General features: G+C 38.9%; 1 protein-coding gene across 2 annotated transcripts in view; it reads left to right on the forward strand.

The window, feature by feature from the left end:
• Window positions 1-18,046, forward strand: part of LOC127625247 (lissencephaly-1 homolog B) — a 41,434-nt gene that overhangs the window by 22,597 nt on the left and 791 nt on the right. The window contains exons 3-10 of one of the 2 annotated variants that reach the window (XM_052100409.1): window positions 6,030-6,114; window positions 6,273-6,347; window positions 6,513-6,719; window positions 7,526-7,694; window positions 8,222-8,324; window positions 9,445-9,673; window positions 10,127-10,228; window positions 17,842-17,998. In XM_052100409.1, the coding sequence (XP_051956369.1) occupies window positions 6,030-6,114; window positions 6,273-6,347; window positions 6,513-6,719; window positions 7,526-7,694; window positions 8,222-8,324; window positions 9,445-9,673; window positions 10,127-10,228; window positions 17,842-17,998 (1,127 nt within the window). Of the gene's footprint in view, window positions 1-6,029; window positions 6,115-6,272; window positions 6,348-6,510; window positions 6,720-7,525; window positions 7,695-8,221; window positions 8,325-9,444; window positions 9,674-10,126; window positions 10,229-17,841; window positions 17,999-18,046 lie in introns of those variants that run through there. The other variant, XM_052100410.1, reaches the window with a different exon arrangement.

An 18,046-nucleotide genomic window follows, 5' to 3' on the forward strand; every position in this document is an offset into this window, starting at 1 on the left:
TGCAACTAAATGATTGTTGCAGCTCAAATTGTGTGGGTGTGTTGAATGGATGTCAGAGTGTGTTTTGTATGTGTGTGTATTGAAAAACAAACAAACTGGAATTTAAAGGGTTAAAATCCTGAAAATGAATATTTGGTAGTTATGATTAGGACTGATGTTGGTTAAAGAAATTTACTAATTGAAAGTGGAAAATAATATTAATATATAATATTGTTATGGCAGTTTTTTGCCTTGGACATTTTTGTCCTCGAAGGACCTCTGTGTAACAATTTTTTTTGTTGCCTACAAGGGTTAAGAGTGGAGGCAGGAAACGGAATGGGAAAATTTGAACGACATACGTGTATATGCAGTTTATATGATGCTCGCTCATAATGTGTTTATAAAACTTCTCACAAATGATAATTCTCTCTAATGATATGTGAATGGATGAATGGAAACAAATAAGTCCCGATGCATGGGCATCCTCAGGAAAAGCTGAATGTTGCAGGAAAGTGTTTATCGTTGTCTCCATTGCTGCGTGCCTCCAGCAAATCAGTGTTTGCTCTTGTTTCTTTTTCTTGCTCTTTTTTTTTTCTTTTTATGGTGGTTGGCAAAACAAGCGTAACTTGCCCTAAACACCTCTAACTGAATGGTTGTTACATTGGGAGAAAGGGCTCTGAGGCAATCAGCTCTCATGTATGTACAATGGGACCACGTGTTGGCCAAGCACTCGCTTATACGTACTTGCTTGAATTATGTTTCGGCCTTTAGCCTCGCCATTGTGCGTGTTGAAAGACATGTATTTAACACTTCCTCCGATGACGTCAAAGTCCTTTTTAAGGCAAGTCGGTCCACTCTTGGGTCATCTTTCAAACTCTCCCGGGCAGTTATTTTCTAAGGATACAAGTACAACTTCTGTCTACTGAATGGGGAAAGACCAAAGTTTCCAAAATGGTTGGTCAAGATTACCATCAAATAACATATTTCAAATCGGCAGTAAAATCTTATAACAATGAAATCATAAAGTGCCTCTTTACCGGGGGCCTTGTTTGCTCAGTGAGAGAAGATGCTGATTACCACCCCTGGAGTTGCGAGTTCGAATCCAGGGCATGCTGAGTGACTCAAGCCAGATTTCCAAATTAACCAAATTGGCCCAGTTGCTAGGGAGGGTAGAGTCACATGGGATTACCTCCTCATGATTGCTATAATGTGTGGTTCTCGCTCTCGGTGGGGCACACGGTGAGTTGTATGCCGTGGAGAATAGATTGAAGCCTCCACACGCGCTATGTGTCTGTGGTAATGCGCTCAACAAGTCAAGTGATGAGATGCATTGATTGACCGTCTCAGACGTGGAGGCAACTAAGATTCGTTCTCTGCCACCTGGATTGAGGCGAGTCACTATGTCACCATGAGGACTTCGAGCGCATTGGGAATTGGGCATTCCAGGGCTCTACTATTTTTTGCCCTTAAAAATAGATATGTGCGAACTGGAAAAATTATTTACGAGTACAGTGTGCGAATGAATTTTACAAACGTAACCCCCTTTCGTCAAATTTGGGCCGCTTATCAGACTCCACCACAAAAACGGAGTTTACATGAATCCCACATACGACAACGTGCGGAGATGATCGGTCAAGTTGCTGACATAATGAGAGATCGCTGGCTGACCTCTAAGTATGCCAGAAGGTCAACATACAAAAGCAGCTGGTATGTGCTGTTCCACAGATGTGTGTCCCTTAGTACACGCACACACACTCATAAACGCAGTGTAAATATGTATATAATAGATTGTTTGTTAATAAACTCTGTATTTACTTTTTACTGTGCTCCTAAATTTCTTTGTGTGCAAATACATTTTTTCATCCTTGGGAAAAAAAGTTAGCGTAGAGCCCTGCATTCCAAATTGGGGAGGAAAAAATATTGCTGCTTTAAATCAGATCACACTAAAAATTCTGTTTTTCAGGCTAGTTCAGCTAATGCACTTGCGCATTCTGGAGTTAATTGACAGACAATGTCTGTATCTAAAAGTTGATTGGCTCTTTTAGACAGGATTTCTGTTTCTAGCGTTCGTTGTAATACAAGTGCTCTGTCTCTGGCTAAATATTGTCTGGATGACGTCCTTCCTTTTAGATATTTAATTTTGCATTTTGTCATGTATGCTTGGACAGACAAAGACTTTAGTTTGATTACACAAAAATGTGCTGTATAACATATGTGCGTATGTAAACCTGCTTTTTAAATGTTATACATTTCAGAAAGTCACACTAAGAATGGGGTTGCTTATAGTTATTTTAACATTAAAAAAACAACACCCTTGAATTAATGCTTTGACATATTTAAATAAAGTGCAATTCTTTAATTCTGCTTCTGTTTGACTCAGTTTCAATAGAAAAAGTTGCTGTTACTAAAGCTAATCTCAAGGATGCTGACATCCCTACCTAAAGTTAGCTCATTGGCCAGCTCATGAATTATTCAGCATCTGAAGAGGTGAAGGGCTCATTTACATAATGAAGTACAGGATGAGAGAAAGAGAGAGTCCTTGTGTTTAAAGGTGTGCCAAGAGATGGAGCACCATCTACCCCAGTGGGGAGAGATCCCCCATTTTGACATTCTTGTTGTGTCATTTGTGACCATTTCCATCCTCAGTGGCAGGTTTCCATGGTAACAAGTGCCCTGTGTTGTGTTTCCTTCCCTGGGCATTTTTATTTATTTATTTTTCGGTTTCCACCATTAAGGGATGGAACTTTCTTAGTTGTTTTGCAATCTAAAAGTTTGCAAATGTATTTTAATCTTTGTTTTGGACTTTGTCTAGCTAGGAAGCTTAAAAATACAATGTGTTTCTAACTTGATGTATGGCTGTTACATAATTAATTAGGCAAACATTTTATTAAACTATGGTTACTTTACCTGTGAACATGTTGAACACGAAGTGACAATGTCTTGAGTCGGTAGTAGAAAGGTGTGAATATCAGAAACAATATTGGTCAACCCGATTATCGGCCTGTCTTTATTTATTACCTTATAGTGCAAATTACATTAATTGTCCCTTCAGTGATGGAAACAAGCATCACCAAAAAATGTGTATGAATTTCAAAAGAATAGCCTTGCATCTGTATGTTGGTTATGCACAGTGAGTCTTGATGTGCCTAGTAAGGCATGCATGGATCTAGTTTTGTGACCAGACATAGTACATATTGACTTCTCTATCTCACTGCCAATGTGATCAGTCCAGTCTCAAAATGTATCACATATCATGCATGCATGCGCTAAATCTAAAGTGATTTGGGTTATGCGCGCTAGGGTTGTGTGGCATACCGATACTAATGAAATATTGCGATACCAAACATGTAAATGGTACGATATCATCTTGTTGTTATTTTTGGTACCATATTAAAGTTTACTGCCATTTGCATAATGTAATGTGAGATTTTTTTTAGATGAAATCGAAGACTATTTGAAAATTGTTGATATGGCCAAGTGTGATCATTAAACAGCAGAGTGATGAATTAAATAATATGCACATGCACTGCGCACCACAAAATGAATGAGAAGGCTCCACTCAGCTGCCATCTCCTCACACACATACATATATACACACACGCACACACTACTGCTTGATTTTCATACAGTGTGTCCAAAAGTATCCATCTGCTGAGCCGCAGAGCAGTGTGTTGAGTGTGTAAACAGCTGTGAACTCTCAAATGGCCTTTTTCCCTGGAGATTTCAGCTCGCAATTCGCGGGAATCTTGTTATAACAAACTCTTCACCAACAGGAAGAACTTCAAATTTCTTTCAAAATAAAAGTCCTGCTGAAACGAGAGCTTTATTTAACTGGATGCATGAAATTAAAGACATTACGACAGAAAAATATTACTGCTGTATAAAAGTGCAATATTCAGAGTAGTAGCAATAATACTCATAATAATATAATATTAAGTTGTTATATTATTAGTATTATTATCTGTAAGTAATATCACAAAAGCTGAATACCAGGACTGAATATCAGCATGTTGTGATTCATCCATGGCAGCCTCAGGTAATTAGATTTGTTTTTATTAATACTGTAAATCTTTTATGTTTTTTACCAAAAATAATCAGTTATAAATAATATTTTTGTTTGATCAAAGCTGTACAGTATCTATTTGATTAAACGCAATTTTATTATAACATTTCAATAAAACCTTTAACATGGAATCCAGAAAAATTTAAACAGAAAAGGCATAATTTTTATCTATAAGGCTTTATGCAGATCTTTTTGTCAATAATTGGTGTAATTTCATCAAATATTTTTTATTTGTTGCCCAAGTATCGAGTTACAGTTGAAGTCAGAAATGTACATACCCTTGGGTTAAAGTCATTAAAACCAATTTTTTTTTTAACCACTCCAAAAATGTAATATTAGCAAACTATAGTTTTGCCAAGTCGTTTTGTACATCTACTTATGTGCTTTTTACCAACAATTGTTTACAGACAGATTGTTTCACTTTTAATTGTCAGAAGTTTACCTGCACTAAGTTAACTGTGCCTTTAAGCTTGGAAAATTCCAGAAAATTATGACAAGCCTTTAGACAATTAGTCTGTTATTTGGTGATAGTAGGTGTACTGAATTGGAGGTTTATGTGTGGATGTATTTTAATGCCTACCTTCAAACTCAGTGCCTCCTTGCTTGACCTCTTTCCAAACACCTGAAGGTACAATGTTCATATGTACAAACAATAGTACGCAAGTATAAACACAATGGGACCACGCAGCCATCATACCGCTAAGGAAGGAGATGCATTTTGTCTCCTGGAGATGAAAATAATTTTTTGTGCGTAAAGTGCAAATCAATCCCAGAACAACAGCAAAGGACCTTGTGAAGATGCTGGAGGAAACAGGTAGACAAGTATCTATGTCCACAGTAAAACGAGTCCTATATCGACATAACCTGAAAGGCTGCTCAGCAAAGAAGAAGCCACTGCTCAAAAACTGCTATAGAAAAGCCAGACTACAGTTTGAAAGTGCATAAGTGGACAAAGCTCTAACTTTTTGGAGAAATTTCCTCTGGTCTGATGAAACAAAATGGAACTGTTTGACCATAATGACCATTGTTATGTTTGGAGGAAAAAGGGTGAGCCTTGCAAGCTGAAAAACATCATCCCAACCGTGAAGCATGGGTGTGGCAGCAACATGTTGTGGGGTGCTTTGCTGCAGGAGGGAGTGCTTTGCTGCACGAGGGACTGGTGCACTTCACAAATTAGATGGCATCATGAGGAAGGAAATTTATGTTGATATATATTGAATCAGCATCTTAAGACATCAGCCAGGAAGTTAAAGCTTGGTCGCAAATGGGTCTTCCAAATGGACAATGACCACAAGCATACCTCCAAATTTGTGGCAAAATGGCTTAAGGACAGCAAAGTGAAGTTATTGGAGTAGCCATCATAAAGCCCTGACCTCATTCCGATAGAAAATTTGTGGGCAGAACTGAAAAAGCATTTGCGAGCAAGGAGGCCTGCAAACCTGATTCAGTTACCAGTTCTGTCTGGAGGAATGGGCCAAAATTCCAGCAACTTATTGTGAGAAGCTTGTGGAACGCTACCCAAAAGGTTTGATGATACAAGATAAACAATTTAAAGGCCATGCTGCCAAATACTAACAAAGTGTATGTAGACTTCTGACCCACTGGGAATGGGATGAAAGAAATAAAATCTGAAAGAAATAATTCTCTCTGCTATTATTCTGACATTTCACATTCTTAAAATATAGTGATCCTAACTGATCTAAAACAGGGAAGGTTTTCTGCGATTAAATGTCAGGAATTGTGAAGAATTGAGTTTAAATGTATTTGGCTAAGGTGGATGTAAACTTCTGTCTTCAACTGTAGTATCAATGCTGAGGTACCAGGGTTGGTATCATATCGAAGCCAAAATGTTGGTATCCAAGCAACCGTAATGCACCCATACTTTTTAGTAGAACATGATACTGTTCCCATAGAGGAAGTCTGAAAGTGTTTATTAGGGCTTTACTGCATGACTCTGTGTCTAAAAATACATCTCTTTGTCTTTCAGAAATCGAGCTATAGCCGATTATCTTCGCTCAAATGGCTATGAAGAGGCTTATTCTGTTTTTAAGAAGGAAGCAGAGTTCGATATGGTAATTAGTTTGTCTTACAAAGCTTTTATAAAATACAGAAAGTTATGTGCCATTTCTTTATATTAGTTGGTGACATTGTCATTTTTGCCTGTAATGTGATTTTAGAGTATATGCTATTACCAGAAGTCCACCCTTTGTCTCCCAATGCATGTTTTCAGAATGAGGAGTTGGATAAGAAGTATGCTGGCCTATTGGAAAAGAAATGGACTTCAGTCATTAGATTACAAAAAAAGGTTAGTATTTTTCTTTTTTCAATGAATGCCAGTAAACAAATCCAGTTAATATATCTGATACAATTGTAAATGTCTGTCCTTTAGAATTATATTTTCTTGGTCGTATTGGTTGTTACATTTCCAGTATAAACACACTAAACCTCAGCGTATCCTGGCTCTTGTTAGGTTATGGAATTGGAATCAAAGCTCAATGAAGCCAAGGAAGAGATCACTTTAGGAGGCCCCGTGAGCCAAAAGAGAGACCCCAAAGAGTGGATCCCACGTCCGCCTGAGAAGTACGCCCTCAGCGGCCACAGAAACCCTGTCACACGAGTTATTTTCCATCCTGTGTTCAGCCTCATGGTCTCCGCCTCAGAGGATGCCACTATAAAGGTTTGTTAGCTGTTTTTAAATGTTTATACAATTTGAGACCCCTTTGATAGGCTGGGTGTATGTGGACATACTATAATACACCACATAACGGTGTGCCACGTTTTTCAAATCCGTCTTTTCTCGTTCTTTTCTACTGAGTTCTTTTCGAAAGTGATTATCACTACAAAGGACAAAGCTCTTGATATGGGCTCTCTAAAGAGCACATTACATTACAGTTTTAATGTACCTTCACTAAAAGTCTTGTAAAAGGGCCCCCTTCCCCTTCCCGAAGTGCACTTCAAGGGCACAAAAATGCAGTTTGGAAAACGCCCACTTACTGTCTCCATGGAGATTCGTGGTGCTCTGGTTTCTCAGGGCAACCAGGCAGCACAGCAGCCTCTCTGGCTGCATTTTTAGCAGATCTTTTCTTATTTATTTCTTTGTGCCTTTTTCCGTGTCAAGACCCAGATGTTGTTCCAAAAAAGATATCACAACTGATCTCTTCTAGAGACATTTTGTTGCATTCCCTTTTGTATCTAGGTCCCATATATTTTATCTCCACTGTGTTCTCTGCCATCTGCAGAAAGCTCTTTGAAAGCTTACTGATGACTGTAATTTTTATGTCTTGGGCATAGCATTACTGTGTAATGGACACAATATATGATCATAATGGTATCAGGCCTTTTTTTAAATTATTGGCTTTGGTATGATTAGGTTGATATTGATCAACCTGATTATGGGTTCTCAAACCTATAAGCCACTCTGCACAAAAACTTACATGGCTCATTTAAAATCAAATGTGTGACCTTTTATTTGCCTTTGTGCAGGTTTGGGACTATGAGGCTGGGGACTTTGAACGCACACTGAAGGGTCACACTGACTCCGTGCAGGACATCTCCTTTGACCAGACTGGAAAGCTGCTGGCCTCCTGCTCTGCAGACATGACCATCAAACTCTGGGATTTCCAGGGCTTTGAGTGCATCAGGACCATGCATGGTAATAATAACCACAGTTAGCTGCAGCATTTGAGCCTTTGTCAGTAATGATACCACATCAGTAACTGTTATTCAAATCTACTGTTTCGTGGAAGAACTTTCTTGAATTGCCTTTGACCCACCATGCACCACAGCCACCTCTAATAAAGGCTTAGCTTATTGAGGTCCTTATTAGTGTGATTTCAGAATCCTCCCTCCTCTGTATGTTGTGACTCAGTCAGGCTTTTGGGGGAGGGGTACAGGTTTGTTCGGGGCTGGATTAATCGAGCTGGTAGCTTTAATCTCTCACTCAAATAACAGTCAGAGACCCTCTTTAATCGTATGCCATAGGTGCTCCTATACTTTTCATCGGTAAGTAACTGACTTTAGTCATTTGAAAGCAAGATTCCAATTTGTAATTCATTTTTGCTGTATTTGATCTTTGATGAAGGGGTGCATGGTACTTAAAACATTTTTATTGATCTTAATAACTTGTGTATTTTTCCTGTGTCACACATTAAATCTCGATTATCTTCCGCTCATGTTTAGGACATGACCATAATGTGTCGTCAGTTGCCATCATGCCCAACGGTGATCACATAGTGTCTGCTTCCAGGGATAAGACCATCAAGATGTGGGAGGTGGCCACTGGGTGAGTAATACTGAAGCCCATTGTTGGAGCTGACATTGCGTGCTGACCATTGTATTCAAGTAGAACACAACTGGATTTTTGGAATCTTGACCGTTTGGAATCACAATTCTAGCCAAATTAATTTAGGTGCCACACTGAGTGCATTTACATGCATGTTCTTACACCTATTATGTTTAATAAGCCAGAAACGTGTGTGGTCATGTAAAAGCATTAAATGGCATTCCTTTATGGGTTTAAAGCCATAAATGGCATGAGAATAAACTGGTCAACACAGGTTGATTTTGCACATACAATTCTGCTTTGTATGTAAACCTTTAATCGGGGTCTTACTGGCTTATACAATGTACACGTGTTGAGCGCATGTCTCTTCGTGGTTTGATGTCAAAAGCAGAGAATAACGCAAATATTTCAGATGTCTTGTAAACTTCATATTTTGTCTGATTTAAAAAAAATGCTGGAGTATGTAATATCTGTGACACTAGTGCCACCAAATGGAATTGCAAAAATAAACAATGTTTTAAAAATGGATTCCCAAATACGCCCATCATCTGCTGTTGTTCGAACCGTCATATAGTCCCACCCCCAACTCACGCCATTGGTTGACTAATGTTGTTGGGGTGAATGTAAGTGGGTCACTCTAAACATACTCAGGAATTTTAAAGTGCCACTGTGGCAAAGCGTTTAGTTTTGGAAAAAGTTAACCCCTGAATGACATGTATCCCAGCTTAATATGTAGAGACAACTACAAGGAAGTATTTTAACACTGAATAAGTTACATACTTCAACATTAAGCTAATTTTTATCAGCATATTTCCGTGCATGTAAATGAGCTCATTGTTAATCGTGTTAAAAAGTAACTTTCGTTTAAAGCAAAGAACGCAGTATAGATGTTTACATGCAGAGCAATATTCGAGGTAATGAGCCAAAACCAAGGTGTTCTGATTGGGTTTGCTTAAACAGTTTATGACCTTTATCAAATCAAAAAACACCATTTAAGATGTTTACATGCCTCTACATGTTGTCGAATTATTAAGCATAAGTGGTGTAAGATTGTGCATGTTAACGCACTCATTGTCTAAGTGTATGTGAATGTAAATTGATTGTCTGTGTCTTTTCTCAGTTACTGTGTGAAGACATTCACCGGGCACAGGGAGTGGGTGCGTATGGTGCGGCCAAATCAAGATGGCACGCTGTTGGCCAGCTGCTCTAATGACCAGACGGTGCGTGTGTGGGTGGTGGCCACCAAGGAGTGCAAGGCGGAGCTACGGGAGCATGAGCATGTGGTGGAGTGCATCTCTTGGGCCCCTGAGAGCGCACACCCCACCATATCTGAAGCCACAGGCTCTGAGGTATGGGAGAAGATGATAGCTGTTCTTTGTATTGAGATTGCCTCCTGTTGTGCTGCCTGTATTGCCCAACAAAGCAAAAAACTGAAACTGCATCAACAGTAAAACTTTGGGAAAATGCTTTAAAGCGTTGATTGTACAGCCAAATGTGAATTTTCAAAGGTTTACACACAGTTTTCTCAATCTGAGCTTAGTTGAGCCAAACCTGTCAGACAGATTGTTGTCTTATAAGGTTTCAGTCATAACTACATTTTGACAGAATGTGTAGTTGTTGTGGATGTTTGTTGTAAATGTGTACATTTTGCCTTTGCATGACAGTATAGTTGAGCAAGTTTTAACTTGCATTGTAGCATGTAGCATTTTCTTCTCTCTTGCTTTTCAGCAGAAGTATGATCCACTAGAATGGTTTAATTTTGTCTTGTTCATAATTTGGCATGTAACTCATTCCTGTTGCAGAACAAGAAGAGTGGTAAGCCCGGGCCATTCCTTTTATCCGGATCAAGAGACAAGACCATCAAAATGTGGGACATAAGTACTGGCATGTGCCTTATGACACTGGTGAGTAGAGCTAAAATTCAGAACAGAATACTTGTGTACTGCACAGTATACACTTAATACTGCCTATGTTTTTTAGTATGTGGATCAGTGCGCATCATGCAATGATAAACATTTCAAAAACGTGTTTGCTACATAGTTGTCAAATAACCTCATACAGTACATTGCTTGTTTAATTCAGCCAGTAGCACCCAGTTTGCATATATATATATATATATATATATATATATATGTAAGGAATAATTGACGACGGGCCGTTGAATTATTAGAAAAATAATGCACACCCGGGGTGGTAATGCGGTCGCGAAGCGGAGTGGCCGTTACACCTCGGGTGTACATTATTTTTCTAATAATTCAACGGCCCGTCGTCAATTATTCCGCTTATACTACAGTTACTCGAAACATTGTTCAGATGATGTGATTCTAGACGTTTGTCAAGTTTTTGTCATTAAAATGCTCTTGTATGTAGGACTAATTTCTTACGCATCTAATCCCATGCCTCCGTTGCTAATTCCAAAACGTCATTTTAGAGTTAGTAACGGAGGTTTGAGCCACTGACAGCAGACTAATGCAGTTATTAGTGTAGTTATTAGAGAGACAGAGGTTGCAATAATGAGAAAATCATGTGCGTCATATTGTTTAATTTATTTATTAATTCATACGTTATAATTCATTCAGTTAATTGGAGCGAATTTATTTATTAAAATTAAACTGCACGTTAAACACACTGACAGCCCAAGCTGTTGTTTTTTGGTGTTTTCTTCATGTTTTTCAGCCCTCGAGTCGGTCTAGCTGTTCTTAGCTGATTGTTTTATGTCTTTTGTTGTTGCCGGCTGCCTTTGATGTCCTCTTCCGTTTATTTGTTTTTTCATCTGAGCTATCCAATACTGCGGTCGCCCAGTTGTTAAAATGTTTATGTTCACCATAAATATTAAAATTTACTTCGGAAAATCAAAATAGTCTGTCATTTTTTTTCCTCTTGAAGTTGAAGTGGATTTGTCGCTGTCACTTCTTGTTATGAATTGTTTCCTATTTTCCGTTATTACAGTTGACTACGCGAAGTGATATGGAACCGTAATGCGGTCAAGACCTGCCTGGAACTACTTTAGCCGTGCGTTTCCCTGAAAATAATTGCACACCTTAGAACGTTCTCAACCAATCAGAATCAAGCATTCAACAGCCCTGTAGTATAAATGCAATTATTACACACACGCACAGTGCTTTGAAAAATATTTGTGCCCATCCTGAGTTTTTGTTTCAAACTACTTTTTCAAAAATGAAAACAAAATCTAACATAAAACAAAGGCAGACTGAGTAAAAACAAAATACAGTTTTTAAATGATAATGTTATTTATTGAAGCAAAAAAGTTATCCAATACTAACTGGGCCTGCATGAAAAAGCATTTGCCCCTTAGATACTAAATCCCCAAATCTATGAAACTATAATGGGGTTCAGCTGGACTAGACACAACCAGGCCTGATAACTGTCAGCCCTGTTCAATCAATTCAACACCTAAATAGAACTTTTTCAGCAGCATGAAGTGGAAATGGAGAAAACTTGGCACAGTAATGTACCTTCCCAGAAATGGCCGACCTTCCATGAGCACAGCATGACTCATCCAGGAAGTCACAAAAAAAGCCAAGGACAACATCCAAGGAACAGCAGGCCTCGTATCAATAAATGTCATTGTTCATGACTCCACTGTCAAAAAGACACTGGCCAAAAATGCCATCCATGGAAGAGTGGCGGGGTGAAAACCAGTGCTAACCAAGAAGAACATTAAGGCTCGTCTGAATTTTGCCAAAACACACCTTGATGATTCTCAAACCATATGAACCCATTTGAGATGCTGTGGCAGGACCTTAAACGGGCAGTTCATGCTCGAAATCCCTCCAGTGTAACTTAACTAAGGCAGAACTGCAAAGAAGAGTGGGCCAAAATTCTGATCTCCAGTTATCAGAAGCATTTGGTTGCAGTTGTTGCTGCTGAAGGTGGGACAACCAGCTTCCAGTTTACCAGTTTAAGGGGGCAGTTAGTTATTCACATGGTTGATATAGATGTTGGATAACTTTTTTGCTTCAATAAAACTATATATATATATATATATATATATATATATATTGAAAACAGGTTTTTGTGTTTACTCAAGTTACCTTTGTTTTATGTTATAACTCATTTGAAGATCTAAAACAATTAATCAGAAAAATAATCAAAAATAGAAGCAATCAGATTTTTCACAACGCTAATATATATATTAGGGCTGTCAATTCATTAATTTTTAATCGAATTAATTACATGGTGTCCCGATTAATCGCATATACAAATATTTGTTGAGGAAGCCCCTCATATAACAATAACTCAATATATAATGATTATACATATTTATATCAATATATAATTATACATGGTTATCATATATATATATATATATATATATATATATATATATATATATACACACACACACACACACACATACATATATATAAAATCTTTTTTTTTTTTTCAGATAATTAAAATGCATTACATTCTTGTGACAGAAGAGTTAATCATTGATAAGACAATACAAAAAGCGGCTTTAGAATACAATGTATTGTTTACTACCATATTATTGATCATAAGTCAATCATTGGCATACAGTTCACAGCAATCCATTTCACAAGTGAATTTGTCAATCAGTTGGAGATTTATTATGAGGTTGTGGCTGATCTGTATAGTGTGTGTGTGTGTGTGTGTGTGTGTGTGTGTGTGTGTGTGTGTTAATTACATGATGTCCCGATTAATTAGCGGTAGTGTAGCAGTTAGCGTGTGAACAGTTAGCGTGCGCTATGAACCTGGCGACCCGAGTTCGATTCCCGCTCATGGCTAACACCAGTGACGATTATCTGAACCGGTCCCGGGCCTCCCCTAGGTCGACTCAGCCTAAAATGAGTACCTGGTGCGGTGTGTAAAACATCGCCACTGGGGAGACAAAGGCGGTCGGGCGTGGTGCTGGCCACCCACCCCCTCGTGTACCGTTCTGGCCTTCAGAGGTGCTCGCTAACAGCACTTGCCCCTACAGTCTGTTCAGGCTAAATGGGGGATCTTTGTTTGTGTGTGTGTGTTAATTACATGATGTCCCGATTAATTAATCGCATATACAAATATTTGCTGAGAAGAGCCCCTCATATAAAAATATTTCAATATATAATGATGAAATAATGATACATAGTTATCTTTAAATATTAAAAAATTATATATATATGTGTGTGTGTGTGTGTGTGTGTGTGTGTGTGTGTGTGTGTGTGTGTATATATATATATATATATATATATGCATGCAAATGTATATATATATATGTATGTATGTATGTATGTATGTATGTACAGTGCATCTGGAAAGTATTCACAGCGCTTCACTTTTTCCACATTGTTATGTTACAGCCTTATTCCAAAATGGATTGCATTCATTATTTTCCTAAAAATTCTACAAACAATACCCCATAATGATAACGTGAAAAAAGTTTGTTTGAAATCTTTGCAAATTTATTAAAAATAATAGGGGGAAAAAAATCACATGTACATATGTATCCACAGCCTTTGCTCAATACTTTGTTGAAACACCTTTGGCACCAATTACAGCCACAAGTATTTTTGTGTATGATGCTACAAGCTTGGCACACCTATTTTTGGGCAGGTTCTCTCGTTCTTCTTTGCAGGACCTCTCAAGCTCCCCTCAGGTTGCACGGCGTCAGTGCACAGCCATTTTCAGATCTCTCCAGAGATGTTCAATCGGGTTCAAGTCTGGGCTTTGGCTGGGCCACTCAAGGACATTCTCAGAGTTGTTCCGTATCCGCTCCTTTGATATCTTGACTGTGCTTAGGGTCGTTGTCCTGTTGGAAGATGAACCTTCACCACAGTCTGAGGTGCTGAGTGCTCTGGAGCAGGTTTTAATCAAGTATGTCTCTGTACATTTCTTTATTCATCTTTCCCTCGATTCTGACTAGTCTCCCAGTTCCTGCCGCTGAAAAACATCCCCACAGCATGATGCTGCCACCACCATGCTTCACTGTAGGGATGGTATTGGCCAGGTGATGAGCGGTGCCTGGTTTCCTCCAGACATGACGCTTGCCATTCAGGCCAAAAGTTCAATCTTTGTTTCATCAGACCAGAGAATTTAGTTTCTCATGGTCTGAGAGTCCTTCAGGTGCCTTTTGGCAAACTCCAGGTGGGCTGTCATTTTACCGAGGAGTGGCTTCCGTCTGGCCACTCTACCATACAGGCCTGATTGTGCTGCAGTTCTTCAAGAAGTTTCTCCTCTCTCCACAGAGAAATGCTGGAGCTGTGTCAGAGTGACCATCAGGTTTTGGTCACCGCCCTGACAAAGGCCGTTCTCCCCGATCGCTCAGTTTGGCTGGGCGGCCAGCTCTAGGAAGAGTCACGGTGGTTCCAAACTTCTTCCATTTACTGATGATGGAGGCCACTGTGCTCTTTGGGACCTTCAATGCTGCAGAAATCTTTCTGTACCCTTCCCCAGATCTGTGCCTCGATGCAATCCTGTCTCGGAGGTCTACAGACAATTCCTTGGAATTCATGGCTTGGTTTGTGCTCTGACATGCACTGTTAACTGTGGGACCTTTTATAGACAGGTGTGTGCCTTTCCAAATAATGTCCAATCAACTGAATTTACCACAATTGGACTCCAATCAAGTTGTGAAAACATCTCAAGGATGATCAGTGGAAACAGGATGTACCTGAGCTCAATTTTGAGTGTCATGGCAAAGGCTGTGAATACTTGTTTTTTTTTTTGTTTTTTTTAAACAAAATTTAAAAGATTTCAAACAAACTTATTTCTCATTTTCATTATGGGGTATTGTTTGTAGAATTTTTAGGAAAATAATGAATTTAATAAATTTTGGAATAAGGCTGTAACATAACAAAATGTGGAAAAAGTGAAGGGCTGTGAATACTTCCGGATGCACTGTATATGTATGTGTATGTATATATATATATATATATTCAGATAATTATTGTTAAGACAATACAAAAATCGGTTTTAGAATACAATGCATTGTTTACTACCATATTATTGATCATAAGCCAGTCATTGGCATACAGTTCACAGCAATCCATTACACAAGTGAATTTGTCAATCAGTTTGAGATTTATTATGAGGGCTTGTTTAAGGACCCATCAATGTATACCTGCATCAGACTTTTTTTAATTTTTTTAATAGCATATAGAACCAAACATAGCATAGCACATTAATATGTTATATATATTAAAGTGTAACAGGGGAATTGAAAATTATGTCATAGGATTTTATACAGGCTTTGGAACACCTTCAATTTGCCCTAATCAAACGGGATGAATTTATATATTTTTGCTTGCGTATATAAAATTTTGCCATTTAAAATAAAAAGGTTAACCATGTATTCTAAGTCTTTGTTACTTTTGTTTTCATAGAACAAAATAACATCCTTTAATGTAAAATAGTAGTCAATATTCACAAACTTATAATAAGATACATTTTGCCAGTTCAACCTAAAATGTGAGTCTACAACTCTCACTTTTGCAAAAGCAACACAAATATATAAATATAATAGTATATTTTGAGATTAAAGATTTAACAGGGTAGGTGGTATGTAAAATTTTGAAGTGTACTACTTTTACTTTATTATTAATACAATATTTAAAGGGAATTAACCAAACATCCTTCCAGCTAATATTATCAAACACCTGCGTCAGACATGCTTGTGTAGTGTCTCTGTTGCATTGCATCATAAACATGACATTTTTAGGTCACCGTATCAAGTTAAATATAGTTTAATACTTAGAAAACATATTGAGATGCCTTCGTTCGGATTTGCGCTCCAAGTTTTTTGAACTCAAGAATGTAATGCATGTTAGAGATGTTTTGCTGCTGGATGGTTGTTTTTTTCACTGTATAAACTGTGCATTGCCACACAGCTGAAGTTTCACTTACTGCCCTCTGGAGTAAACGGGTGGTACTACAAGCTTGCATTTATCAGTAATCTTCCATATGACGGTCAGGGGGGCATTGCGCTTAATTGCGTACATTTTTTTTAACGTGTTATTTTTAGTCAAATTAATCGCAATGAATTTACGCCTTAAATCGACAGCCCTTTTAGGTACACATGTAAACTCCGCAAAAACTTATCGTAAATATTTGTATGAACATTAAAATATTCAACAACTAAGACATATACTGAACAAATTTCGCTGACATGTGACTAACGGGGGGGGGGTGGGGGGGGGTCAAAATTAGCAGTCAGTGTCTGGTGTGACCACCAGCTGCATTAAGCACTGCAGTGCATCTCCTCCTCATGGACTGCACCAGATTTGCCAGTTCTTGCTGTGAGATGTTACCCTACTCTTCCACCAAGGCACTTGCAAGTTCCCGGACATTTCTGGGGAATGGCCTTAGCCCTCACCATCCAATCCAACAGGTCCCAGACGTGCTTAAAGGGACTGAGATCCGGGCTCTTCGCTGGCCATGGCAGAACACTGACATTCCTGTCTTGCAGAAAATCACACACAGAACGATCAGTATGACTGGTGGTATTGTCATGCTGAAGGGTCATGTCAGGATGATCCCGCAGGAAGGGTACCACATGAGGGAGGAGGATGTCTTCCCTGTAACGCATAGCATTGAGATTGCCTGCAATGACAACAAGCTCAGTCCGATGATGCTGTGACACAACGCCCAAGACCATGACGGACCCTCCACCTCCAAATTAATCCCGCTCCAGTGTACAGGCCTCAGTGTAATGCTCATTCCTAAAACGATAAACGCGAGTCTGACCATCACCACTTTTTGCCAGTCCTGTCTGGTCCAGCGAAGGTGAGTTTGTGCTCATAGGTGACATTGGGCCGGTGATGTCTGGTAAGGACCTGCCTTACAACAGGCCTACAAGCCCTCAGTCCAGCCTCTCTCAGCATATTGCAGACAGTCTGACACTGATGGAGGGATTGTGCATTCCTGGTGTAACTCAGGCAGTTGTTGCCATCCTGTACCACAGAACAGTCTCTAGAGTGTGTAGAGAATGGTGCTAAAAACAACAAATATCCATTGAGCAGCAGTTCTGTGGATGAAAATGTCTTGTTGATGAGAGCAGTCAATAGAGAAGCCAAGGCTACAGTAACTCTGATAACCCATCTGTACAATTGTGGTGAGCAGAAAAGCATCTCAGAATGCACAACATGTCGAACCTTGAGGCGGATGGGCTACAACAGCAGAAGGTCACGTTTGGTTCCACTTCAGCCTAGAACAGAAAGCTGAGGCTGCAGTGGGCCTACCATTAGTGTACCTCAGCAGAAATTGAGATTCATCTGACCAGGCTATGTTTTCCCATCTTTAACTGTCCAGTTGTGGTGCTCCTGACCCATATCTGCATGATATTATACATTACACTGCTACCACACGATTGGCTGATTAGATAAATGCATGAAACACAGTGTACATATCTTAACAAACTATAACCAAAGTGACACTTCCTCTTCATTTGATTGATGTACTACAAATAAATACATTCTGAACTTTTATTCAGCTCTATTTGCTTAACATTAAACTCTTCCTTAATCTTTCTGTCTATTGTTTCTCTCTGCTATTTTAGGTTGGCCATGATAACTGGGTGCGTGGAGTGCTGTTCCATCCGGGCGGGAGATTTGTTGTTAGCTGTGCTGATGATAAGACCCTACGGATCTGGGACTACAAGAACAAGCGCTGCATGAAGACTCTGAGTGCCCATGAACACTTTGTTACCTCTCTGGGTAAGCCAAGCAGTTATTGTTGCCTGCAATTGCACAACACTTAGAAAA

This window comes from Xyrauchen texanus, chromosome 31 (assembly GCF_025860055.1).
Source record: "Xyrauchen texanus isolate HMW12.3.18 chromosome 31, RBS_HiC_50CHRs, whole genome shotgun sequence".
Lineage (NCBI taxonomy): Eukaryota > Metazoa > Chordata > Actinopteri > Cypriniformes > Catostomidae > Xyrauchen > Xyrauchen texanus.